General features: G+C 44.9%; 1 protein-coding gene across 1 annotated transcript in view; it reads right to left on the reverse strand.

Moving 5' to 3' along the window:
* The window catches only part of LOC143766415 (uncharacterized), a 54658-nt gene extending 30314 nt beyond the window's left edge, over positions 1–24344 (reverse strand). Inside the window, exon 1 of the mRNA XM_077254086.1 lies at positions 24149–24344. Within this exon, the coding sequence (XP_077110201.1) occupies positions 24149–24344 (196 nt within the window). The remainder of the gene's footprint in view (positions 1–24148) is intronic.
* Between the last annotated feature and the right edge of the window lie 326 nt (positions 24345–24670).

Genomic DNA, 24670 nt, shown 5'->3' on the forward strand with positions numbered 1-24670 from the left:
TCAATTTTTTGACTTTTTTCAATAAAAAAAAAATACTTTTTAATCAAATAGTTTTTTGTTTTACTATTTCCTACTCATGTTGAGGTCCATTTACTCCATTTTCTTCTTGGTTTGTTGGACTTAGTGTGACAGTAGAAGAGATGATTTGAAGTCTTTCAATTTAAAAATTGGACAAGTTGTTTTCAGGTTGAAAGCAGACGTGCGTCTTTGCTGCTAATACAAAATGGGACTGCATGTTATTAAACAACACTTTCTACTGTTAAAGGTAATCTGTCAGTAGGTTTTTGCTATGAAATCTGAAGACAGCAGGAGATAGAGGCTAAGCCACAGATTTCAGGGATGTGCCACTTGTCAATGTGCCTGCTGTTCTTTACGCATATCATTCATGCCTGGTTCATTTCCAGGAATGTTAGCTTGCCCATGTTGGCTGTGGATATGCCGATGCGCCTGTCTGTGACCACACCCCCTGCCGTGCCAAACACACGTTCCAACATGATACTTTCCTCAGGGCAGGCCAGCACCTCCAAGGCATAAACGGCAAGCTCAGGCCATGTGTCCAATTTGGAGACCCAGAAGTTAGTATGTGGAGACGTGTGGCCATGTACTCTTCCACCATGTTGCTGAAACGCTGCATCCTGCTAATACGGACTGTATCGGATTGTAGTACCAGATGTTGTGGTGTGCTGAGGAAGTTTTTCAACCATGCGATCCCTGGTGGTGGCGGTGTCCCAGCTATGTTGGCGACTTCCTTCTCGTCCTCTGCCTTGTTATTCTATTGAGCCCCTGCTGTCAGGTGGGAACGCCGCCAGTAGTGCCTCTACCAGCGTGCGCTTGTAATCCACCAGACCGGTACGAACCCCGAACTTTACTTTTCAAGTCTGCTCATCGCGATTCAAAACTGCTGTCAGGTAGTTTATTTATCCTTCCGGTGCTTTTCAAGAACTAATGCAAAGTGGAATGACAAGAATGACAAATTGTATTTTTACCACTAAAATCTTGCTAACATTTCTCTCACTGGACCATCCCCTATAGCCGGCAGACTCTAAGGCCAGTACTTGTCCGTGGACTGCCATTGCAACCATCAGGACCACAGAATCACGAGCTGAGGGAGCCAATGGGGTTAAAGAGAAAGCCCCCACGCTGTTAACCATCTAGATGCTGTTATCCCTAGTGACAGAAGCATCCATGGCTAAATGGCCATGCTTGGTGCCAACGCCGATTGTGGCTGATGCAGCAGGGTGTCAGCTATACTGGTCAGCTGACAGCAGCATTTTCACCCATAGATGCTATACTCTTATATGCCAGGTCAGTAAACAGATGTATTGATGGTTACTAAAGGGTTAAAATAACAAAGAATAATATTTTTAATAAATACAAACTACGAATTCTTTTTTAATTAAGGTTAATTTTTATGGTAACAATCTTTGTTTTGTACACATAAAGCACTGCCTCCTCATTAACAACATAAATGCATCTTAAAGGGAACCTGTCATCAGATTTCCGAGTTATAAACTGCTTCCACCACATCACGTGTACTTAATCGGAATCCGTCAGCAGCTTTTTTTCTATGAAATCTGGCAGGATTCTGTAGGGGCTGAGACCTTGATTCCAGCGATTTTCACAACTGCTGCACCCAGTAAACTAAGTGATACAAGTCACAGTTTTCTCTGCTGAAGATCTAGCAGAGCTTGATATGTTGAGCTGCTTATAACCCCACCCCCACACCACTGATTGGCAGCTTTTTGTGCATGTTATAGTGCAGCGCCCCAGAGTCCTGGTCGTTGCAGTAATGTCATTCTTCCACCAGGGGGAGTGATATTACAGCTGAAGGTAATAAAGGAGTTCATCCTTCCAGGTATCACAAACCATACACCACACTTCACACTCCAATCCACCAGGGGGAGCTATGCTCCTATCTAGTAGGGCACTCCTCACAGAGGTGTAAAACTGGTGGTTTGGATAGGAAGTTAGTCAGATGCTGCCTGGGTTTGACCCAGTGAGCTCCTGTCAGGCAGACAGGGGGAAAAGGAGGAACATCTGAGCTGCAGACAGAGGTCCCTGTCAGGGGTGGGATCCTGACAGAGGCCTAGTGGGATAGAAAGCTACAGAGCTGCGCCTGCCCCACGTGCAGCAGCATCCTAAGAAAGGACACGAGGAGAAGTGTATTGTAGAGAGTGAGAAACGAAGTCACAGCACAAGTAGATAACACCAGGAGGAGTTCTGCCCTGAAATAGGCTGCCTCCTTCTGAGGTGTGTAGCCGGTGGCCGGAACACCGAGGGAGTAATTGACTCTACGCTTTACTTCAGAGACCAGCATGACAGTCAATTCCAAGTTGGCTGCCCGACCTTAATACCTAAGAAGACACAGTGGCAAATTGTGGGGGTCGGGGCGTCTCTAGGGTCCCTATAAACAAGCCTCAGGCCATCAGTCAAACGGGTTTGTCCTATCCATACTATCTGGGGGACAGAGAGGAAGACATCTAGAACATCTACGAAAGTTGTGAGGACCTTACCGAGTTGTTCAGCAGGGAGGTACTACAACACACAGGCGCTAGTAGGAAGGCTACTGATTTCCACCTGGATAAGGGGACTCTGGATTTGCCTTCAGACCGGCCGGACTCTGCCTACCCTGTGGTCTGTACCCTGGACTGTGGATGCTGAAGCCTTCAGTAAAGGTAAAGAGACTGCAACCTGGTGTCCTCGTTATTCACTGCCCCTTACATCATCCATAGTGTTGAGCATTCCGATACCGCAAGTATCGGGTATCGGCCGATATTTGCGGTATCGGAATTCCGATACCCAGTTCCGATATTTTTGCGATATCGGGAATCGGGATCGAGATCCATATTCATGTAAAAATTAAAGAATGAAAATAAAAAATATGGATATACTCACCCACCGACGGCCCCTGGCTCGCAGCGGTGCAACCGGCAGCCTCCGTTCCTAAGAATGCAGTGAGTGTAGGACCTGCGATGACGTTGCGGTCTTGTGATTGGTCGTGTGACCGCTCACGTGACCGACGTCATCGAAGGTCGTTCACTCTCTGCATTCTTAGGAACGGAGGCAGATTCTTGCAGAGGTGACAGCCAGGGCTCGTCCGAGGGTGAGTATATCCATATTTTTTAATTTTATTCTTTATTTTTTACATGACTATGGATCCCAGGGCCTGAAGGAGAGTTTCCTCTCCTTCAGACCCTGGGAACCATCCAGGATCACTTCCGATATTTGTGTCCCATTGACTTGTATTGGTATCGGGTATCGGTATCGGCGATATCTGATATTTTTTGGATATCGGCCGATCCAATCCGATACCGATACTTTCAAATATCGGAAGGTATCGCTCAACACTAATCATCCACCATCACCATCTACACTTCTGGGAAGCCTTGGGGAAACACCACCTGTGGGAAGGTATACCATCTAGCTGCCATAACATCACCCCAGGGGACCCCTAAGCAGCGTCGGTCACCCTGACCGAATACCACAGGTGGCGTTACGAACTTTCCCCTTTAAAGACCTTTCCCATCTGTCTAACGAACGTCCCCTAGGGCCACAGACCGGGTCAGCCACCGTGACATCCCCCGAACCGCAGGACCCGGTACCGAGTACCCCATTGCCCTACTCTGGGGGCGATCCAACTTTGACGTCACGAACAGGATCTACTTAAGCCTGAAAAATCGGGTCATGTGTGCCTAATAACTGTGCCAGAATTGTGATTGGAACTGTGATTTGCTTAAAGACTGTGTATTGTAAAAGACCGCCAAAATTCCTGCCAAAACTGCCTCCATTACAGCGCCACGAGGAGCGCAGGAGAAGAAGAGCATGCCATGGGAGGAGACCACCACAGCGGCGCCAAAAGTGACGACTGCCCCCTCCGACTACTTCTGCGAGATGACGACGTGCCCAGGAGCCAAAAAGGAGCTCCACCCCCAGAAAATGGAGGAGCAGCGTGCGTGTGCTACCGAAGGTCCAGAAGCAGGGATGGTGACCAGCGGGTACCTGAACGACGACGAAGTGACCCAGGGCCATCTCAGCCAACCGGAGGCGAGCCTGAACTTGCTACTGCTGGAGAAGTCGAACCTCTTGGATCCGCAGGAGGAGGAGCCGAGTCCCCAGCTCCCAGACGCGGGGCCGACAACGGTGAGGAAATGGAAGCCGAAGCTGTGCAAGAAGATCGCATCGGAAGAACCGTGGTCCGAGCCGCCGCCGATTCCAGTGTCCTCATTAATGGAACGGATCGACATCGGTGTAATCACATCAGACGCAGGTATGGAAAGCACCCCTGCCTCACCGACCGATCCTGCTCCGGTGGCCGCTCTCCACCCCGCTTGTGACCAACCACCCGCTGCCGAGCTAGTCGTGACCGCTCTCGGTACAATGGAAGGGATACTGCCCCCGTTACCGACATCTATAGGTGAACTGTTGGATGTGAGCTCTGAGGGGGGTGATTTTCTAATGGGATGCCCCAAAGACCAAATCGGACGGATCCAAACAGGAGGGGACCTATATTGCAGTGCTCACCTGGGAGCAGTATGAACAATGCCTAATTTCACACTGGAAACATCGAAAGGAAACAGAACAAAATGATCAACCTAAAGTACAGAGGCCTAAGACCAAACGCGGTAATAAGAACTCGGCGAAGCAAGGAACAGTATTGGCCTTTCACCCGAAAAGGGGTTGGGGCTTTATACAGGAGCCGGGATTACCGACCGAAGTCTTCGTTACCAGCTACCACGTGGAAGCCCAGCTCCGCGACGGACACTACAACCGAAATTTGAACAGAGGAGATCATGTGACTTACACCCGCCATCGGAGTGAGCAAGGTTGGTACGCTAATAATGTTAAGCGATGTGAATTTACAGTAGTGCCACCTGCTGTCCTGACTAAGACTAACTCTGAACTGACAAATCCTAACACTACCACCACTGTGTGCGTCATTTCTACTACTGAACCTGCCACTAAAACTGACAATCGAACCCAGACTCCTAGTGACTTGACCGCATCTGAAAGACGAACCAACAACATTGACACCGCATCAGACGAGGACATGGAACCAAAGCTTTCCCGGTCAGGAAGTGTTCATTACCGACTGATGTCTTCCAATCTACTATGAGAATAAACCTCGGAAACCTGAAAATGTAAATAGTTAACTGTTTGTTTCCTGCTGCTTAATCCATTTGTTTACCCGGGATCCCTGTTGTTTCAAGTTTTGCACAAGTTTATCACTGTTTTACCAAAGAACTACCGAATCATGGACTGTGAATGATTCACAAACAGCTTGTACATAGTTTGCACCTTCTTAAAGGTGCTCTCTACTGGTTTTACATAGGAGGCTTTTACGGAGACTGCCTCTTAACAGAAACTGCTGTTAATTATGCTGTGAAAATAACTGCTTTGCCTTACAGACCTGAAGAAAAATCCGTTGGTGCGGCAGAATTCCGGGTCAGGATTACACGTCTTGTAGCCCACCCAAATCAACGTTCGGGGGTTCGTAACGGGTCCCTCATATCATATTGCATCACGTCACCTTTGAACTGACTTGCATATTGCTGATGTGATTATTTTGCGCTACCTCAAAGAGACTGGAGATTTCTCTCTGAAAGGGAATGTTTGTTTGTTGCACTTTCCTTAAAAGTGATAATGTTGCCTAAAGAAGTTAAATAGTGATAATGTTTATACATAGCTGATAGTATGTAGCTAGGAATAAGAAATGTTAATGAATAAAATTGAAGTAAACTGAAGAAAAATGCAGTGAGCCCGTAGGGGTTGATAGATGGTCCTGCATATGTAGAAGAAGTAAGAATAAGAAAAATGTTAATTTGCACTTTGAGGTTTCATAGTACACCCTTAGAGGGTATTTAACCCCTTTACCCCCAAGGGTGGTTTGCACGTTAATGACCAGGCCAATTTTTACAATTCTGACCACTGTCCATTTATGAGGTTATAACTCTGGAATGCTTCAACGGATCTTGGCGATTCTGACACTGTTTTCTCGTGACATATTGTACTTCATGATAGTGGTAAAATTTCTTCGATATAGCATTTGTTTGTGAAAAAAACGGAACTTTGGCAAAAAATTTTAAAATTTCGCAATTTTCCAAATTTGAATTTTTATGCCCTTAAATCACAGAGATATGTCACACAAAATACTTAATAGGTAACATTTCCCACATGTCTACTTTACATCAGCACAATTTAGGAACCAAAATTTTTTTTTGTTAGGGAGTTATAAGGGTTAAAAGTTGACCAGCAATTTCTAACTTTTGCAACACCATTTTTTTTTTTAGGGACCACATCTCATTTGAAGTCATTTTGAGGGGTCTATATGATAGAAAATACCCAAGTGTGACACCATTCTAAAACCTGCACCCCTCAAGGTGCTCAAAACCACATTCAAGAAATTTATTAACCCTTCAGGTGTTTCACAGGAATTTTTGGAATGTTTAAATAAAAATTAACATTTAAATTTTTTTTTACACAAAATTTATTTCAGCTCCAATTTGTTTTATTTTACCAAGGGTAACAGGAGAAAATGGACCCCAAAAGTTGTTGTACAATTTCTGCTTAGTACGCTGATACCCCATATGTGGGGGTAAACCACTGTTTGGGCGCACCGCAGAGCGCCATTTGACTTTTCAATGCAAAATTGACTGGAATTGAGATGGAACACCATGTTGCGTTTGGAGAGCCCCTGATGTGCCTAAACATTGAAACCCCCCACAAGTGACACCATTTTGGAAAGTAGACCCCCTAAGGAACTTATCTAGATGTGTGGTGAGCACTTTGACCCACCAAGTGCTTCACAGCAGTTTATAATGCAGAGCCGTAAAAATAAAAAATCATATTTTGTCACAAAAATTATCTTTTCGCCCCCAATTTTTTATTTTCCCAAGGGTAAGAGAAGAAATTGGACCCCAAAAGTAGTTGTGCAATTTGTCCTGAGTACGTCGATACCCTATATGTGGGGGTAAACCACTGTTTGGGCGCATAGCAGAGCTCGGAAGGGAAGGAGCGCCATTTGACTTTTCAATGCAAAATTGACTGGAATTAAGATGGGACGCCACGTCGTGTTTGGAGAGCCCCTGATGTGCCTAAACATTAAACACCCCCACAAGTGACACCATTTTGGAAAGTAGACCCCCTAAGGAACTTATCTAGATGTGTTGTGAGAGCTTTGAACCCCCAAGTGTTTCACTACAGTTTATAACGCAGAGCCGTGAAAATAAAAAGTATTTTTTTTTCCACAAAAATTATTTTTTAGCCCCCAGTTTTGTATTTTCTCAAGGGTAACAGGAGAAATTGGACCACAAAAGTTGTTGTCCAATTTGTCCTGAGTATGCTGATACCCCATATGTGGGAGGGAACCACTGTTTGGGCACATGGCAGAGCTCGGAAGAGAAGGAGCGCCATTTGGAATGCAGACTTAGATGGATTGGTCTGCAGGCATCACGTTGCATTTGCAGAGCCCCTGATGTACCCAAACAGTAGAAACCCAAAAAAATGACCCCATATTGGAAACTAGACCTCCCAAGAAACTTATCTAGATGTGTTGTGAGAACTTTGAACCCCCAAGTGTTTCACTACAGTTTACAACGCAGAGCCGTGAAAATAAAAAATCCTTTTTATTCCCACAAAAATGATTTTTAGCCCCCCAAATTTATATTTTCCCAAGGGTAACAAGAGAAATTGGACCCCAAAAGTTGTTGTCCAATTTGTCCCGAGTATGCTGATGCCCCACATGTTGGGGTAAACCCCTGTTTGGGCCCACGGGAAAGCTCGGAAGGGAAGGAGCACTGTTTTACTTTATCAATGCAGAATTGGCTGGAATTGAGATCGGATGCCATGTCGCGTTTGGAGAGCCCCTGATGTGCCTAAAGAGTGGAAACTCCCCAATTCTAACTGAAACCCTAATCCAAACACACCCCTAACCCTAATCCCAACGGTAACCCTAACCACACCCCTAACCCTGACACACCCCTAACTCTAATCCCAACCCTAATCCCAACCGTAAATGTAATCCAAACCCTAACTTTAGCCCCAACCCTAACCCTAACTTTAGCCCCAACCCTAACCCTAACTTTAGCCCCAACCCTAGCCCTAACCCTAGCCCTAACCCTAGCCCTAACCCTAGCCCTAACCCTAGCTCTAACGGGAAAATGGAAATAAATACATTTTTTTAATTTTATTATTTTTCCCTAACTAAGGGGGTGATGAAGGGGGGTTTGATTTACTTTTATAGCATTTTTTATAGCGGATTTTTATGATTGGCAGCCGTCACACACTAAAAGCTCACAGAAATTATACCCTTCTCTTAAAAAGTTAAACCTTTATTATATAATAGTTAAAAACCTTAATACATACAATACTTATACATCACACCAACACCACAAAAAGAAAGGAAAAATAACCAGGGGGCGGTGCCTACCCCTGAACTGGCCTACCTCAACCTACCTATTTGCGGAGGTTGGCACCCTAAAAACCTGTGTAGTGGCGCCCCGCTCCTCGATGGCTGACCCTACTATCCCTATTGGGCCCTGTGATGGCAGGGGGTGAGGAAGATGATGAATAGGCAGGTGAGAAAGAAAGATGTGTGTGCAGTGATATAATTTTTCTAAGACAGTTCTCTTTAGCTGCTTGTTTTGACTAGATAGGTGCTCTAATGATGCTAGTAGAGAGCTATAGTTCACTATGTCTATCCGCCACTGTTCTTAATTGTGTTGAGTCTACATTTAACTGTTTCCACTAGATATGATAGTATAATGATATCTTTCACTTGATCAAATTTTGGCTAAATATACTAGTGTAATAGATGCTCTCTTTCAATTTAGTCAAATATTCATACTCTCCTCAATCTAGGTATAAACCATGTGTATATAGTCTATAGCATAAAGAAAATACTGCACACTAACCTATGTCTCTATATCCTAAAATAAAGAGAAATATAACCCCCTCTTGTTATAATAGATATAAGAACACATATAAAATGATGCTGAAAATATTAAGTGTCCTGAATTTTTTTATAATTTACCCACAGTACGTTAATTATAGTATATATGCCAGAAAATAATTTCAAGCTACAAGAGGACTGTTACCCGTATCTAGGCCAGAAGAAAAAATCAAATAAAAAATAACACAACTCAAAACCAACACCTAAAAGCAACAAAATATCACAGGGGTCAGATAGCGACTCCTAGTGTATATAGCCATTTGTGTTGTGAAATTGGATTTTGGGCTCCCCCGGTGGCCACTGGTGGAATTGAACTTGTGTGCATCATCCCCCCTGTTCACCTGTTCCTATCAGGATGTGGGAGTCGCTATTTAGCCTTGCTCCTCTGTCACTTCCTTGCCGGTCAACATTGTAATCAGAAGCCTTTCTGTGCATGTTCCTGCTGCTAGACAACTCCCAGCTAAGTTGGACTTTTGTCCTTGTTTGTTTTTGCATTTTGTTCCAGTTCACAGCTGTTGTTTCGTTTCTGTGTCTGGAAAGCTCTTGTGATCTGAAATTGCCACTCTGATGTTATGAGTTAATACTAGAGTCTTAAAGTAATTTCAGGATGGTGTTTTGATAGGGTTTTCAGCTGACCATGAAAGTGCCCTTTCTGTCTTTCTGCTATCTAGTAAGCGGACCTCGATTTTGCTAAACCTATTTTCATACTACGTTTGTCATTTCATCTAAAATCACCGCCAATATATGTGGGGGCCTCTGTCTGCCTTTCGGGGAAATTTCTCTAGAGGTGAGCCAGGACTGTATTTTCCTCTGCCAGGATTAGTTAGTCCTCCGGCTGGCGCTGGGCGTCTAGGGATAAAACGTAGGCAACGCTACCCAGCTACTGTTAGTTGTTGCGGCAGGTTTAGTTCATGGTCAGTTTAGTTTCCATCCTTCCAAGAGCTAGTTCTTATGTTGCTGGGCTATGTTCTCTTGCCATTGAGAACCATAACAGTTTGACCGGCCCGCAAAGGGTTAAATTAATTGGCAGAGAAAGGAGAGAAAAGAGAAGTCTGCTGAAGATTTTTTTTTTTTTTTTTTCCCTTCAGTTCTGAGTGTGCTTATAATTGAATCTCTTGCAAGTCTGCCTATATTGCAGCCTATCTCTCTCTCTCTCCTTCTAATCCTGGAATGGCTCTGTGTTCACCTGTTTAAGATGGATATTCAGAGTTTAGCTGCAGGTTTGAATAATCTCACCACGAAAGTTCAAAATTTACAAGATTTTGTTGTTCATGTTCCTATATCTGAACCTAAAATTCCTTTGCCTGAATTTTTCTCGGGGAATAGATCTTGCTTTCAAAATTTCAAAAATAATTGCAAGTTGTTTTTGTCCCTGAAATCTCGCTCTGCCGGAGATCCTGCACAGCAGGTCAGGATTGTGATTTCCTTGCTCCGGGGCGACCCTCAAGATTGGGCTTTTGCATTGGCTCCAGGGGATCCTGCGTTGCTCAATGTGGATGCGTTTTTTCTGGCCTTGGGGTTGCTTTATGAGGAACCTCATTTAGAGCTTCAGGCAGAAAAGGCCTTGATGTCCCTATCTCAGGGGCAAGATGAAGCTGAAATATACTGCCAAAAATTCCGTAAATAGGCTGTGCTTACTCAGTGGAATGAGTGCGCCCTGGCGGCGAATTTCAGAGAGGGTCTCTCTGATGCCATTAAGGATGTTATGGTGGGGTTCCCTGTGCCTGCGGGTCTGAATGAGTCCATGACAATGGCTATCCAGATCGATAGACGTCTGCGGGAGCGCAAACCGGTGCACCATTTGGCGGTGTCTACTGAGAAGACGCCAGAGAATATGCAATGTGATAGAATTCTGTCCAGAAGCGAACGGCAGAATTTTAGACAAAAAAATGGGTTATGCTTCTATTACGGTGATTCAACTCATGTTATATCAGCATGCTCTAAGCGTACTAAGAAGCCTGATAAGTCTGTTTCAATTGGCACTTTACAGTCTAAGTTTATTCTATCTGTGACCCTGATTTGTTCTTTATCATCTATTACCGCGGACGCCTATGTCGACTCTGGCGCCGCTTTGAGTCTTATGGATTGGTCCTTTGCCAAACGCTGTGGGTATGATTTAGAGCCTCTTGAAACTCCTATACCTCTGAAGGGGATTGACTCCACCCCATTGGCTAGTAATAAACCACAGTACTGGACACAAGTAACTATGCGGATTAATCCGGATCATCAGGAGATTATTCGCTTTCTTGTGCTGTATAACCTACATGATGTGTTGGTGCTTGGATTGCCATGGCTGCAATCTCATAACCCAGTCCTCGACTGGAAAGCTATGTCTGTGTTAAGCTGGGGATGTAAGGGGACGCATGGGGACGTACCTTTGGTTTCCATTTCATCATCTATTCCCTCTGAGATTCCTGAATTCTTGTCTGACTATTGTGACCTTTTTGAAGAACCTAAGCTTGGTTCACTACCTCCGCACCGGGAGTGCGATTGTGCCATAGATTTGATTCCGGGTAGTAAATACCCTAAGGGTCGTTTATTTAATCTGTCTGTGCCTGAACATGCTGCTATGCGAGAATATATAAAGGAGTCCTTGGAAAAGGGACATATTCGTCCTTCGTCATCTCCCTTAGGAGCCGTTTTTTTCTTTGTGGCTAAGAAAGATGGCTCTTTGAGGCCGTGTATTGATTATCGGCTTTTGAATAAAATCACGGTTAAATATCAATATCCGTTGCCACTGCTGACTGATTTGTTTGCTCGCATAAAGGGGGCCAAGTGGTTCTCTAAGATAGATCTCCGTGGGGCGTATAATTTGGTGCGAATTAAGCAGGGGGATGAGTGGAAAACTGCATTTAATACGCCCGAGGGCCACTTTGAGTATTTGGTGATGCCTTTTGGTCTTTCAAATGCCCCTTCAGTCTTTCAGTCCTTTATGCATGACATTTTCCGTGATTATTTGGATAAATTTATGATTGTGTATCTGGATGATATTTTGATTTTTTCGGATGACTGGGACTCTCATGTCCAGCAGGTCAGGAGGGTTTTTCAGGTTTTGCGGTCTAATTCCTTGTGTGTGAAGGGTTCTAAGTGCGTTTTTGGGGTTCAAAAGATTTCCTTCTTGGGATATATTTTTTCCCCCTCTTCCATCGAGATGGATCCTGTCAAGGTTCAGGCTATTTGTGATTGGACGCAACCCTCTTCTCTTAAGAGTCTTCAGAAATTTTTGGGCTTTGCTAACTTTTATCGTCGATTTATTGCTGTTTTTTCTGATGTTGTTAAACCATTGACTGATTTGACTAAGAAGGGTGCTGATGTTGCTGATTGGTCCCCTGCTGCTGTGGAGGCCTTTCGGGAGCTTAAGCGCCGCTTTTCTTCCGCCCCTGTGTTGCGTCAGCCTGATGTTGCTCTTCCTTTTCAGGTTGAGGTCGACGCTTCTGAAATCGGAGCTGGGGCGGTTTTGTCGCAGAAAAGTTCCGATTGCTCCGTGATGAGACCTTGTGCTTTTTTTTCTCGTAAATTTTCGCCCGCCGAGCGGAATTATGATATTGGGAATCGGGAGCTTTTGGCCATGAAGTGGGCTTTTGAGGAGTGGCGTCATTGGCTTGAGGGGGCTAGACATCAGGTGGTGGTATTGACTGACCACAAAAATCTAATTTATCTTGAGTCCGCCAGACGCCTGAATCCTAGACAGGCGCGCTGGTCGTTGTTTTTCTCTCGGTTTAATTTTGTGGTGTCCTACCTGCCGGGTTCTAAGAATGTTAAGGCGGATGCCCTTTCTAGGAGTTTTGAGCCTGACTCCCCTGGCAATTCTGAACCTACAGGTATCCTTAAGGATGGAGTGATATTGTCTGCCGTTTCTCCAGACCTGCGGCGGGCCTTGCAGGAGTTTCAGGCGGATAGACCTGATCGTTGCCCACCTGGTAGACTGTTTGTTCCTGAGGATTGGACCAGTAAAGTCATTTCTGAGGTTCATTCTTCTGCGTTGGCAGGTCATCCTGGAATCTTTGGTACCAGGGATTTGGTGGCAAGGTCCTTCTGGTGGCCTTCCCTGTCACGAGATGTGCGAGGCTTTGTGCAGTCTTGTGACGTTTGTGCTCGGGCCAAGCCTTGTTGTTCTCGGGCTAGTGGATTATTGTTGCCCTTGCCTATCCCGAAGAGGCCTTGGACGCACATCTCGATGGATTTTATTTCGGATCTTCCTGTTTCTCAGAAGATGTCTGTCATCTGGGTGGTGTGTGACCGTTTCTCTAAGATGGTCCATTTGGTTCCCCTGCCTAAGTTGCCTTCTTCTTCCGAGTTGGTTCCTCTGTTTTTTCAAAATGTGGTCCGTTTGCATGGTATTCCGGAGAATATCGTTTCTGACAGAGGAACCCAATTCGTGTCTAGATTTTGGCGAGCATTCTGTGCTAGGATGGGCATAGATTTGTCTTTCTCGTCTGCTTTCCATCCTCAGACTAATGGCCAGACCGAGCGGACGAATCAGACCTTGGAGACATATTTGAGGTGTTTTGTGTCTGCAGATCAGGATGATTGGGTTGCTTTTTTGCCTTTAGCGGAGTTTGCCCTCAATAATCGGGCCAGCTCTGCCACCTTGGTGTCTCCTTTTTTCTGTAATTCGGGGTTTCATCCTCGATTTTCTTCCGGTCAGGTGGAATCTTCGGATTGTCCTGGAGTGGATGCTGTGGTGGAGAGGTTGCATCAGATTTGGTGGCAGGTGGTGGACAATTTGAAGTTGTCCCAGGAGAAGACTCAGCTTTTTGCCAACCGCCGGCGTCGGGTTGGTCCTCGGCTTTGTGTTGGGGACTTGGTGTGGTTGTCTTCTCGTTTTGTCCCTATGAGGGTTTCTTCTCCTAAGTTTAAGCCTCGGTTCATCGGCCCGTACAAGATATTGGAGATTCTTAACCCTGTGTCCTTCCGTTTGGATCTCCCTGCATCTTTTTCTATTCATAACGTTTTTCATCGGTCATTATTGCGCAGGTATGAGGTACCGGTTGTGCCTTCTGTTGAGCCTCCTGCTCCGGTGTTGGTTGAGGGCGAGTTGGAGTACGTTGTGGAAAAAATCTTGGACTCCCGTGTTTCCAGACGGAAGCTCCAGTATCTGGTCAAATGGAAGGGATACTGTTATGGTTACCCCAATGACCAGGGGAATAAAAATACAAAACGGACTAGCTCTCGGGTGATGGAAACTAAGGTCGACCGTGACCTGAACCTGACCCAACACTTACAGTAGCCGGGGGATGTACCTACGATGCCCTAGACACCACGCGCCAGCCGGAGATCTAACTACCCCTATAAGAGGAATATACAGGCCTGCCTTACCTCCAGTGAGGAACCCCAAAAGATGATAGTAGGCCCCCACAGATATTGACGGTGAGTTCAGAGGAAATGACATACGTAGGATGAACAGCAGATTTAGCACAGTGAGGTCCGCTTACTAGATAGCAGAAGAACAGGAAAGTGTTACTTCACGGTCAACCTAAAAACACTATTCAAAAACACCATCCAGAAACTACTTTAAACTCCAGTGACAACTCATGCCACTGGAGTAGTAATTTTCTGTCCACAAGAGCTTCCAGCACTGAAAGGTCACATTGCAGATAGCTGGACAAAAATAGCAAAACAAGAAACAAAATTCAACTTAGCTGAACTGGGACTTGAAGCAGGTGAATGCAACAGAATGCTACTAGCACATTGATGACCGGCATATGACTAACAGCCAAGCAGCCTTAAATAGGAAACTCCCCTAGAGGGTGGCGACAGGTAATCAGAGATGGAAGAAGGCACATAAGAGACACTACCATAACAAACCACCGGGGGAGCCCACAAACCGAATTCACAACAGTACCCCCCCCTTAAGGAGGGGGCACCGAACCCTCACCAGAACCACCAGGGCGATCTGGATGAGCACTATGAAATGCACGAACCAAATCGGGAGCATGAACATCGGATGCTGTCACCCAAGAATTATCCTCCTGGCCATAACCTTTCCACTTAACCAGATACTGAAGTTTCCGTCTGGAAACACGGGAGTCCAAGATCTTTTCCACCACATACTCCAATTCACCCTCAACCAACACAGGAGCAGGTGGATCAGCAGAAGGAACAACCGGTACCTCATACCTCCGCAATAATGACCGATGGAAAACATTATGGATATTAAAAGATGCTGGGAGGTCCAAACGAAAGGACACAGGATTAAGAACCTCCAGAATCCTATAAGGGCCGATAAACCGAGGCTTAAACTTAGGAGACGAGACCTTCATAGGAACAAATCGAGAAGACAGCCACACCAGGTCCCCAACACAAAGACGAGGACCAATACGCCGATGACGATTAGTGAACTGTTGAGTCTTCTCCTGGGACAACTTTAGATTGTCCACAACCTGTCCCCAAATCCGATGCATCCTATCAACCACAGCATCCACTCCAGGACAATCCGAAGACTCCAATTGACCGGACGAAAACCGAGGGTGAAACCCTGAATTACAAAAAAATGGAGAAACCAAAGTGGCAGAACTGGCCCGATTGTTAAGGGCAAACTCTGCCAACGGCAAAAAGTCAAGCCAATCATCCTGATCAGCGGACACAAAACACCTCAAGTAAGTCTCCAAGGTCTGATTAGTACGCTCAGTCTGGCCATTAGTCTGAGGATGGAATGCAGACGAAAAAGACAAATCGATACCCATCCTGGCACAGAACGTCCGCCAAAATCTAGACACAAACTGAGTACCCCTGTCAGACACTATATTCTCAGGAATACCATGCAAACGCACCACATTCTGAAAAAATAGAGGAACCAACTCAGAGGAGGAGGGCAATTTGGGTAAAGGTACCAAATGAACCATCTTAGAAAAACGGTCACAAATCACCCAGATGACAGACATCCTACGAGAAACCGGAAGGTCAGAAATAAAGTCCATAGAGATGTGCGTCCAAGGCCTCTTAGGAATAGGCAAGGGCAACAACAACCCACTGGCCCTAGAACAGCAGGGCTTGGCCCGAGCACAAACATCACAAGACTGCACAAACATGCGCACATCTCGAGACAAAGAAGGCCACCAGAAGGACCTAGACACCAAATCCCTGGTGCCAAAAATTCCAGGATGACCTGTCAACGCGGAAGAATGAACCTCCGAGATAACTCTACTGGTCCAATCATCAGGGACAAACAGTCTACCAGGCGGACAGCGATCAGGCCTATCCACCTGAAACTCCTGCAAAGAACGCCGCAGGTCTGGGGAGACAGCTGACAATATCACCCCATCCTTCAGGATGCCGGTAGGTTCGGAATCACCAGGCGAGTCAGGCTCAAAACTCCTAGAGAGGGCATCCGCCTTCACATTCTTGGACCCAGGCAGATATGACACCACAAAGTTAAATCGGGAGAAAAACAACGACCAGCGCGCCTGTCTAGGATTCAGACGCCTGGCCGACTCAAGATAAATTAGATTCTTGTGGTCAGTGAGGACCACCACCTGGTGTCTAGCACCCTCAAGCCAATGACGCCACTCCTCAAACGCCCACTTCATGGCCAGAAGTTCCCGATTTCCCACATCATAATTTCGCTCAGCGGGCGAAAACTTTCGGGAGAAAAACGCACATGGTCTCATTACTGAGCAGTCAGGATCTTTCTGCGACAAAACTGCACCTGCTCCGATCTCCGAAGCATCCACCTCAACCTGGAACGGAAGTAACACATCAGGTTGGCGCAACACAGGAGCGGAAGAAAAGCGGCGCTTAAGCTCTTGAAAGGCCTCCACAGCCGCAGAGGACCAATTAGCAACATCAGCACCCTTTTTGGTCAAATCAGTCAAAGGTTTAGCAATGGCAGAAAAACCCGCTATAAATCGGCGATAGAAATTAGCAAAACCCAAGAACTTTTGCAGACTCTTCAAAGAAGTAGGTTGCATCCAATCACAAATAGCCTGGACCTTGACAGGGTCCATCTCCATAGATGAAGGGGAAAAAATATATCCCAAAAAGGAAATTCTCTGAACTCCAAAACTACACTTTGAGCCCTTTACAAAAAGAGAATTAGCTCGCAAAACCTGAAAAACTCTCCTGACCTGTTGAACGTGAGATTCCCAGTCCTCCGAAAAAACAAGAATATCATCCAAATACACAATCATAAACTTATCCAGATATTCACGGAAAATATCGTGCATAAAGGACTGAAAAACGGAAGGGGCATTTGCGAGACCGAAAGGCATTACCAAATACTCAAAATGGCCTTCAGGCGTATTAAATGCGGTCTTCCACTCATCCCCCTGCTTAATCCGCACCAAATTATACGCACCACGTAGATCGATCTTAGTGAACCACTTAGCCCCCTTTATGCGAGCAAACAGATCAGTCAGTAAAGGTAACGGGTACTGGTATTTAACTGTAATCTTATTCAAAAGTCGATAGTCGATACAAGGTCTCAATGAACCATCCTTTTTACCTACAAAGAAAAATCCTGCCCCTAGTGGAGACAACGAGGGGCGAATATGACCCTTTTCCAAGGATTCTCTGATATACTCCCGCATAGCAGTATGTTCGGGCACAGACAAATTAAACAAGCGACCCTTAGGAAACTTACTACCGGGGATCAATTCAATAGCGCAGTCACACTCTCTGTGGGGAGGGAGAGAATCAACTTTAGGCTCTTGAAAGACATCATAAAAATCTGACAGAAATGCTGGGATCTCAGAGGGAGTAGATGAAGAAATAGGAACCAAAGGTGCATCCCCATGAATACCCCGACATCCCCAGCTCAACACAGACATAGATTTCCAGTCCAAGACGGGATTATGAATCTGTAACCATGGTAATCCAAGCACTAAGACATCATGTAGGTTATATAATACAAGGAAACGAATAATCTCCTGATGGTCTGGGGTAAGACGCATAGTCACTTGTGTCCAATATTGTGGTTTATTGCTAGCCAAAGGTGTAGAATCAATACCCTTCAGGGGAATAGAAACTTCCAACGGCTCCAAATCAAACCCACAACGCTTGGCAAAGGACCAATCCATGAGACTCAGAGCGGCGCCAGAATCCACATAAGCATTCACAGTAACAGATGATAAGGTACAAATTAATGTCACGGACAAAAGAAATTTTGACTGCAAGGTACCTGTAGAAAAAGATTTATCAACCTTTTTATCAACCTTATTTATACGTTTAGAGCATGCTGATATAACATGAGCTGGATCACCACAGTAGAAGCACAATCCATTTTTGCGCCTGTAATTTTGACGTTCGCCTCTAGACAAAACACGATCGCATTGCATATGCTCTAATGCCTTTTCAGAGGTCACCGCCAAATGGTGCACAGGTCTTTGCTCAGAAGACACCGCCATATGGTGCACAGGTTTTTGCTCAGAAGATACCGCCATATGGTGCACAGATTTTTCCTCAGAAGACCCCGCCATATGGTGCACAGATTTGCGCTCCCGCAAACGCCGATCAATCTGGATAGCCAATTTCATGGCATCATTCAGACCTGTAGGCACAGGGAACCCCACCATGACATCCTTCACGGCATCAGAGAGACCTTCTCTGAAATTAGCTGCTAAAGCGCACTCATTCCATCTAGTAAGCACCGACCATTTACGGAATTTCTGGCAGTATATCTCAGCTTCATCTTGCCCTTGGGAAAGAGCTATCAAGGCTTTCTCAGCCAAAATCTCCAAATTAGGTTCTTCATAAAGCAACCCCAAAGCCTGAAAAAACGCATCTACATTTAACAACGCAGGATCCCCTGGCGATAATGCAAATGCCCAACTTTGTGGGTCGCCGCGCAGTAGAGAGATAACAATTTTAACTTGTTGAGTATGATCACCAGCAGAGTGAGATCTCAGAGACAAAAACAATTTGCAATTTTCCCTGAAACTCAAAAACCGGGATCTGTCTCCGGTAAAGTATTCAGGCAGAGGAATCTTAGGTTCAGACATTGGAGCACGTATAACAAAATCTTGTAGGTTCTGTACTTTTGTCGCAAGGTTATTCAAACCTGCAACTAAACTCTGTGAATCCATGGTTCAAATGGGTGTAACCCAAGCATTCAGAGGTTAAGAGGAGAGGAGAAAAAAAAAAGGCTGAAGACTGCAGTTTAAGCAAGGAATACAAATGAGCAAACTAAGGTGCACTTTCAAACACAGAAAAAAAAAAAAAACCTTTTCTCCTCCTTCCTGCTTTAGTGCATATTTTAACACATAGATTTTTTACAGGCCGGCCAAACTGTTATGGTTACCCCAATGACCAGGGGAATAAAAATACAAAACGGACTAGCTCTCGGGTGATGGAAACTAAGGTCGACCGTGACCTGAACCTGACCCAACACTTACAGTAGCCGGGGGATGTACCTACGATGCCCTAGACACCACGCGCCAGCCGGAGATCTAACTACCCCTATAAGAGGAATATACAGGCCTGCCTTACCTCCAGTGAGGAACCCCAAAAGATGATAGTAGGCCCCCACAGATATTGACGGTGAGTTCAGAGGAAATGACATACGTAGGATGAACAGCAGATTTAGCACAGTGAGGTCCGCTTACTAGATAGCAGAAGAACAGGAAAGTGTTACTTCACGGTCAACCTAAAAACACTATTCAAAAACACCATCCAGAAACTACTTTAAACTCCAGTGACAACTCATGCCACTGGAGTAGTAATTTTCTGTCCACAAGAGCTTCCAGCACTGAAAGGTCACATTGCAGATAGCTGGACAAAAATAGCAAAACAAGAAACAAAATTCAACTTAGCTGAACTGGGACTTGAAGCAGGTGAATGCAACAGAATGCTACTAGCACATTGATGACCGGCATATGACTAACAGCCAAGCAGCCTTAAATAGGAAACTCCCCTAGAGGGTGGCGACAGGTAATCAGAGATGGAAGAAGGCACATAAGAGACACTACCATAACAAACCACCGGGGGAGCCCACAAACCGAATTCACAACAGGATACGGTCAGGAGGATAATTCTTGGGTGACTGCCTCTGATGTTCACGCCTCCGATCTGGTCCGTGCCTTTCATAGGGCTCATCCTGATCGCCCTGGTGGTTCTGGTGAGGGTTCGGTGCCCCCTCCTTGAGGGGGGGGTACTGTTGTGAAATTGGATTTTGGGCTCCCCCGGTGGCCACTGGTGGAATTGAACTTGTGTGCATCATCCCCCCTGTTCACCTGTTCCTATCAGGATGTGGGAGTCGCTATTTAGCCTTGCTCCTCTGTCACTTCCTTGCCCGTCAACATTGTAATCAGAAGCCTTTCTGTGCATGTTCCTGCTGCTAGACAACTCCCAGCTAAGTTGGACTTTTGTCCTTGTTTGCTTTTGCATTTTGTTCCAGTTCACAGCTGTTGTTTCGTTTCTGTGTCTGGAAAGCTCTTGTGATCTGAAATTGCCACTCTGATGTTATGAGTTAATACTAGAGTCTTAAAGTAATTTCAGGATGGTGTTTTGATAGGGTTTTCAGCTGACCATGAAAGTGCCCTTTCTGTCTTTCTGCTATCTAGTAAGCGGACCTCGATTTTGCTAAACCTATTTTCATACTACGTTTGTCATTTCATCTAAAATCACCGCCAATATATGTGGGGGCCTCTGTCTGCCTTTCGGGGAAATTTCTCTAGAGGTGAGCCAGGACTGTATTTTCCTCTGCCAGGATTAGTTAGTCCTCCGGCTGGCGCTGGGCGTCTAGGGATAAAACGTAGGCAACGCTACCCGGCTACTGTTAGTTGTGCGGCAGGTTTAGTTCATGGTCAGTTTAGTTTCCATCCTTCCAAGAGCTAGTTCTTATGTTGCTGGGCTATGTTCTCTTGCCATTGAGAACCATAACACATTTGGCCATGCATCAGATTAGATTATTTGAGTCTAATACTGACTCCCAAATCATGCAGCCCAGAAATGCTTGTACCAGGTTACAATAGTCTCGACGCGTTTCCCCTCTGCCGAGGTTCATCAGGAGGAAGATATAAAGCAAAGTACTTATCTCATTACAGCATGTAAACGCCAAAGGTGAGTGGATTCTATGAGATCAAGTGGTCGGGACAATCCCCCATTTCAATGTGATGCCATGGAGCTCATTCACCCACCGCTGCCTCTTATATGCATATGCTTTTGGCGGATTCCAATCTGTCATGCCGCAGCACTTCCGGTTACCGGTATCGCTGCCCATGTGGTGTAACCATGTGGTCCGGCGTGCGTGTCACCTTATCATGTCATGAAGACGTTGCTGGTATGTATGCGATACAGGCCTCGCTATGGTATCCTGTGCACGTCCCCCAGTCACATGGGTAGACGTCCCTTTGTTGTTTCTCATGGCGCATCCAGATCTTAATATTGCCGCCCCCATAGATGACGTAGAGCTAAGCCACGCCCATCAGTGGCGCGGATATACGCCCCCTGGTAACCAATGCACAGCGGGGGGCTGGTACTGCTATCACCATAATGCCCTAATAGCCGTGATGTCCTAATAGCGCCTATCATGGCGCAAATATATGTATCCTATCACTAATGCATAGCAGGAGGTTTGTATATAGGTAACTCTTAAATAAAAGGGGGGAGGGAATACGGCCACAAGTGCTATAATACCAGAGCATAAATATCATAAAGTTGAGCCGTATATTCTTAAGGTATACACAGAACTATCTTGCTGACACGCCTACGTGATCCATCTAGAGGTGTAAATTTTTAACATCAAATAAAGTGCAAAAGAGATCATGCATTCCAAATCATTATCTCATGTATTATGCTCAGGTCCTTTTTATCAATATACTTTATTCGCTACCGGCGATAGAATAGTGTGAGAAAGGCTCCATTTAAGCAGATTTATCCTCACTCTTATGGTAGGAGGAAAACAAAACCAATATAAATTCTCTATGATAAGAGTAGATGTATAAATATTTTAGGCCAATTCTGACCGATATAGAGACTGGGCTATGAATATAACGAGGCACTATTGTAGACACACGGAAAATAGACCCTAGAGATAGGGATATTACAGAAAACAGCCAAATTGTATCTGCTCATTAAGTCCCCTTGGGGAGGTGGTATCCAATCTATGTATCCACCTCAACTCCTTTTGTAGGATTTTCTTATTCCAATCACCACGACGTATTGATGGTGTTATAACTTCAATTACACAGAAGGATATAGCCCCAAGGTCCCCATCATGTAACTCTCTCACATGTCTGGAGACTGGCATATCCCTGGCATGACGGCTATCTCCTATATGGTCCCCAATCCGTCCCCTCAGTTCTCTCTTAGTTTTTCCCACGTGGCTCATTGGACATGAGCACTGGAAAAGATATACCACTCCATTGGTTTTACAATTGGCGAAGTGTCTATTGTGGTACAGCCTCCCTGTCGTGGTATTTGAGAAACTTTTGCCAACCTTAATGTACTTACAGAATGAACAATGTCCACATTTAAACGTACCGACCTCCCTTCTGCAGACAGGGGGAGGGAAATGAATCCAAAAAGGATAACCTTATGTCTTTTTAATAAAACTGCTTTATTAATAGTGCAAGGCAGGAGGGCAGTGGTAACAACATAGTCGCCCAACAATAATTAAAAACAAATATTGCACTCAGAACACCGGGAAAACGCCTGCTGACCCATGTCAAGAAATATATTAATTGCAACCATACACATTTAGGATCAAAATAACAATGCAATAATAGGGGAACTCAGCTTGTACATTTAAAGTCCATTAAAGGAGTCACACTGTTCAATATTTAATACTGCCACATTGGCATGTACCCTGATACAACATAGTGCACAAGAGAAGAAAGCGGTAAAGAAAGCGGTAATTAAGAGATTAATACATCACCCTAAAATTGTAGTATTTCGGCAGGTGCAGTGTCCCGGTGTCCGCCCCAACGCGCGTTTCGGCACACCTTTGTCAGGGGGCGCTTAATACAGAGTAAGAGATGTGCGATATAAATAGACCGAAAACCGGAAGTAAAGGTGAGACGTGAACCGGAAGTAGCCGCGCGTAACCCAGCAACCGCCTGTGCAACAAAGGGAGACGGCAAGATTCAGGATGTGCGGACCGATACACGTGGGGCCCCACATGATCTGCCCACAGTAAACACTGAATCGCCATTCACCAAAGGATCCACATGCGGGCGCATGCGCGGTAAACAACCGGTATATTGTAGCGTCATGAAAGGTACAGGGGGAAAGAAAAGGAAAAACAGAAACAAACCACAGCGCTATATAGTAAATATTATTAGCAAACTGACAGCACCCCTAATTATTCATATTTATATGCTCAGCTTTAAAATAGCAAGTAAGTACTATTTAGTAACAGTGCCAGCATAAATACACAACATGTTGTTATTACAAAATATGAGTAGCTTTTTTAACAAAATACATGTATCAATAATAGATAAAAAGGAGAGGTCACCCTATAGTAACAAAGGGATTCAGATTGATTTAGATTTTGATATAAATGCAGTACAAATAATGTCCACTGGGTGGTAGTATAGAGACGTATCATTGCTTATATTCAAAGTCTTTTTTTCTTTTTTCTCTTTTTACTTTTTTTCTCTTTTTCTTTTCCTTTTTCTCTTTCCCATTTCTCTCTTCATTCAGCTTCGCAGGTAATTCTCACCAAAATATGCGACAGAATGGAAAAGACCTCACGAGCATGGCCAAGAAAACATCCACAATACTCTATAACTAAAAAACAGGTAAAAAGCATTAAAAATAGCTGGGTACAAAGATCAACACGAGAGCTCAACAGTCTGATGATCACAGGAAAGGAGCGAAACTTAAAGTTTCATTAAGACCAAGGGGATGAGTCGTCTGTAAGGTCCAGATCCATTTCGCCTCAAGGCGTGCAAGTTTGGAGGTTATTTGACCACCCCTAATACCAATATCCAAGCTGTTGATCCCCCTAAACCTAATCAATTTTCCATCACACCCATGATGTTCCCTAAAATGTCTAGGGAGTGTTTTTAGTTTAGTGGGATCTAATGTAGGATCAGCAGCCGCCTCGATTCCGCGTACGTGCTCACGTACACGGATCTTAAAGTGACGTGATGTGAGCCCTACATATATTAAGCCACAAGGGCATGTGGCATAATAAATAACACAGCGTGACCTCCCTTCTGTCTAGCCAGGTGCCCGTCTTTAATGGTGGGGTATACATACTGTGAACCAATTGATCGCCAATCGATCTACCCCTTCTGTAAGTGATCGCCGGGGTATCACCCAGGAGTTCACTGATCTCACTATCTGCTTTTAGAATTCCCCAATATTTGGAGATAATGTCTCGGACCTCCCTTGAACGGTTATCAAAATTTCCAATAATACGTGTCTGTTTATCATCTTTTACTTCTCTCGGCATCAGGAGACTATTCCTATCACAGGACTCCGCATTTTTGAAAGCTTCTTGAAGGACCCTCATGGGATAACCCCTGTTGAGAAATCTATTTCTAGATCCTTTGCTTCCCCATAGAAAGTAGTCGTATTTGAACAATTTCTTTTGACCTTTAGGTACTGGCCTTTGGGGATCCCTCTACGCAAACTGTGTGGATGGTTGCTGTCCCAGTCCAACAAGTTATTAATTGCGGTCGGTTTTCTGAACAATGTACTTTCCAAGAGGCCCCCTGTACCCTTCTTGATATTAATATCCAAAAAGTTAATGGATTGTCGATCGACCTCTGAGGTAAATCTGAGGCCTAGAACATTTTTGTTCAAATCACAGACAAATGCGTTGAAAGACAATGTATC

Source organism: Ranitomeya variabilis, chromosome 4, assembly GCF_051348905.1.
Source record: "Ranitomeya variabilis isolate aRanVar5 chromosome 4, aRanVar5.hap1, whole genome shotgun sequence".
NCBI classification, from domain to species: domain Eukaryota; kingdom Metazoa; phylum Chordata; class Amphibia; order Anura; family Dendrobatidae; genus Ranitomeya; species Ranitomeya variabilis.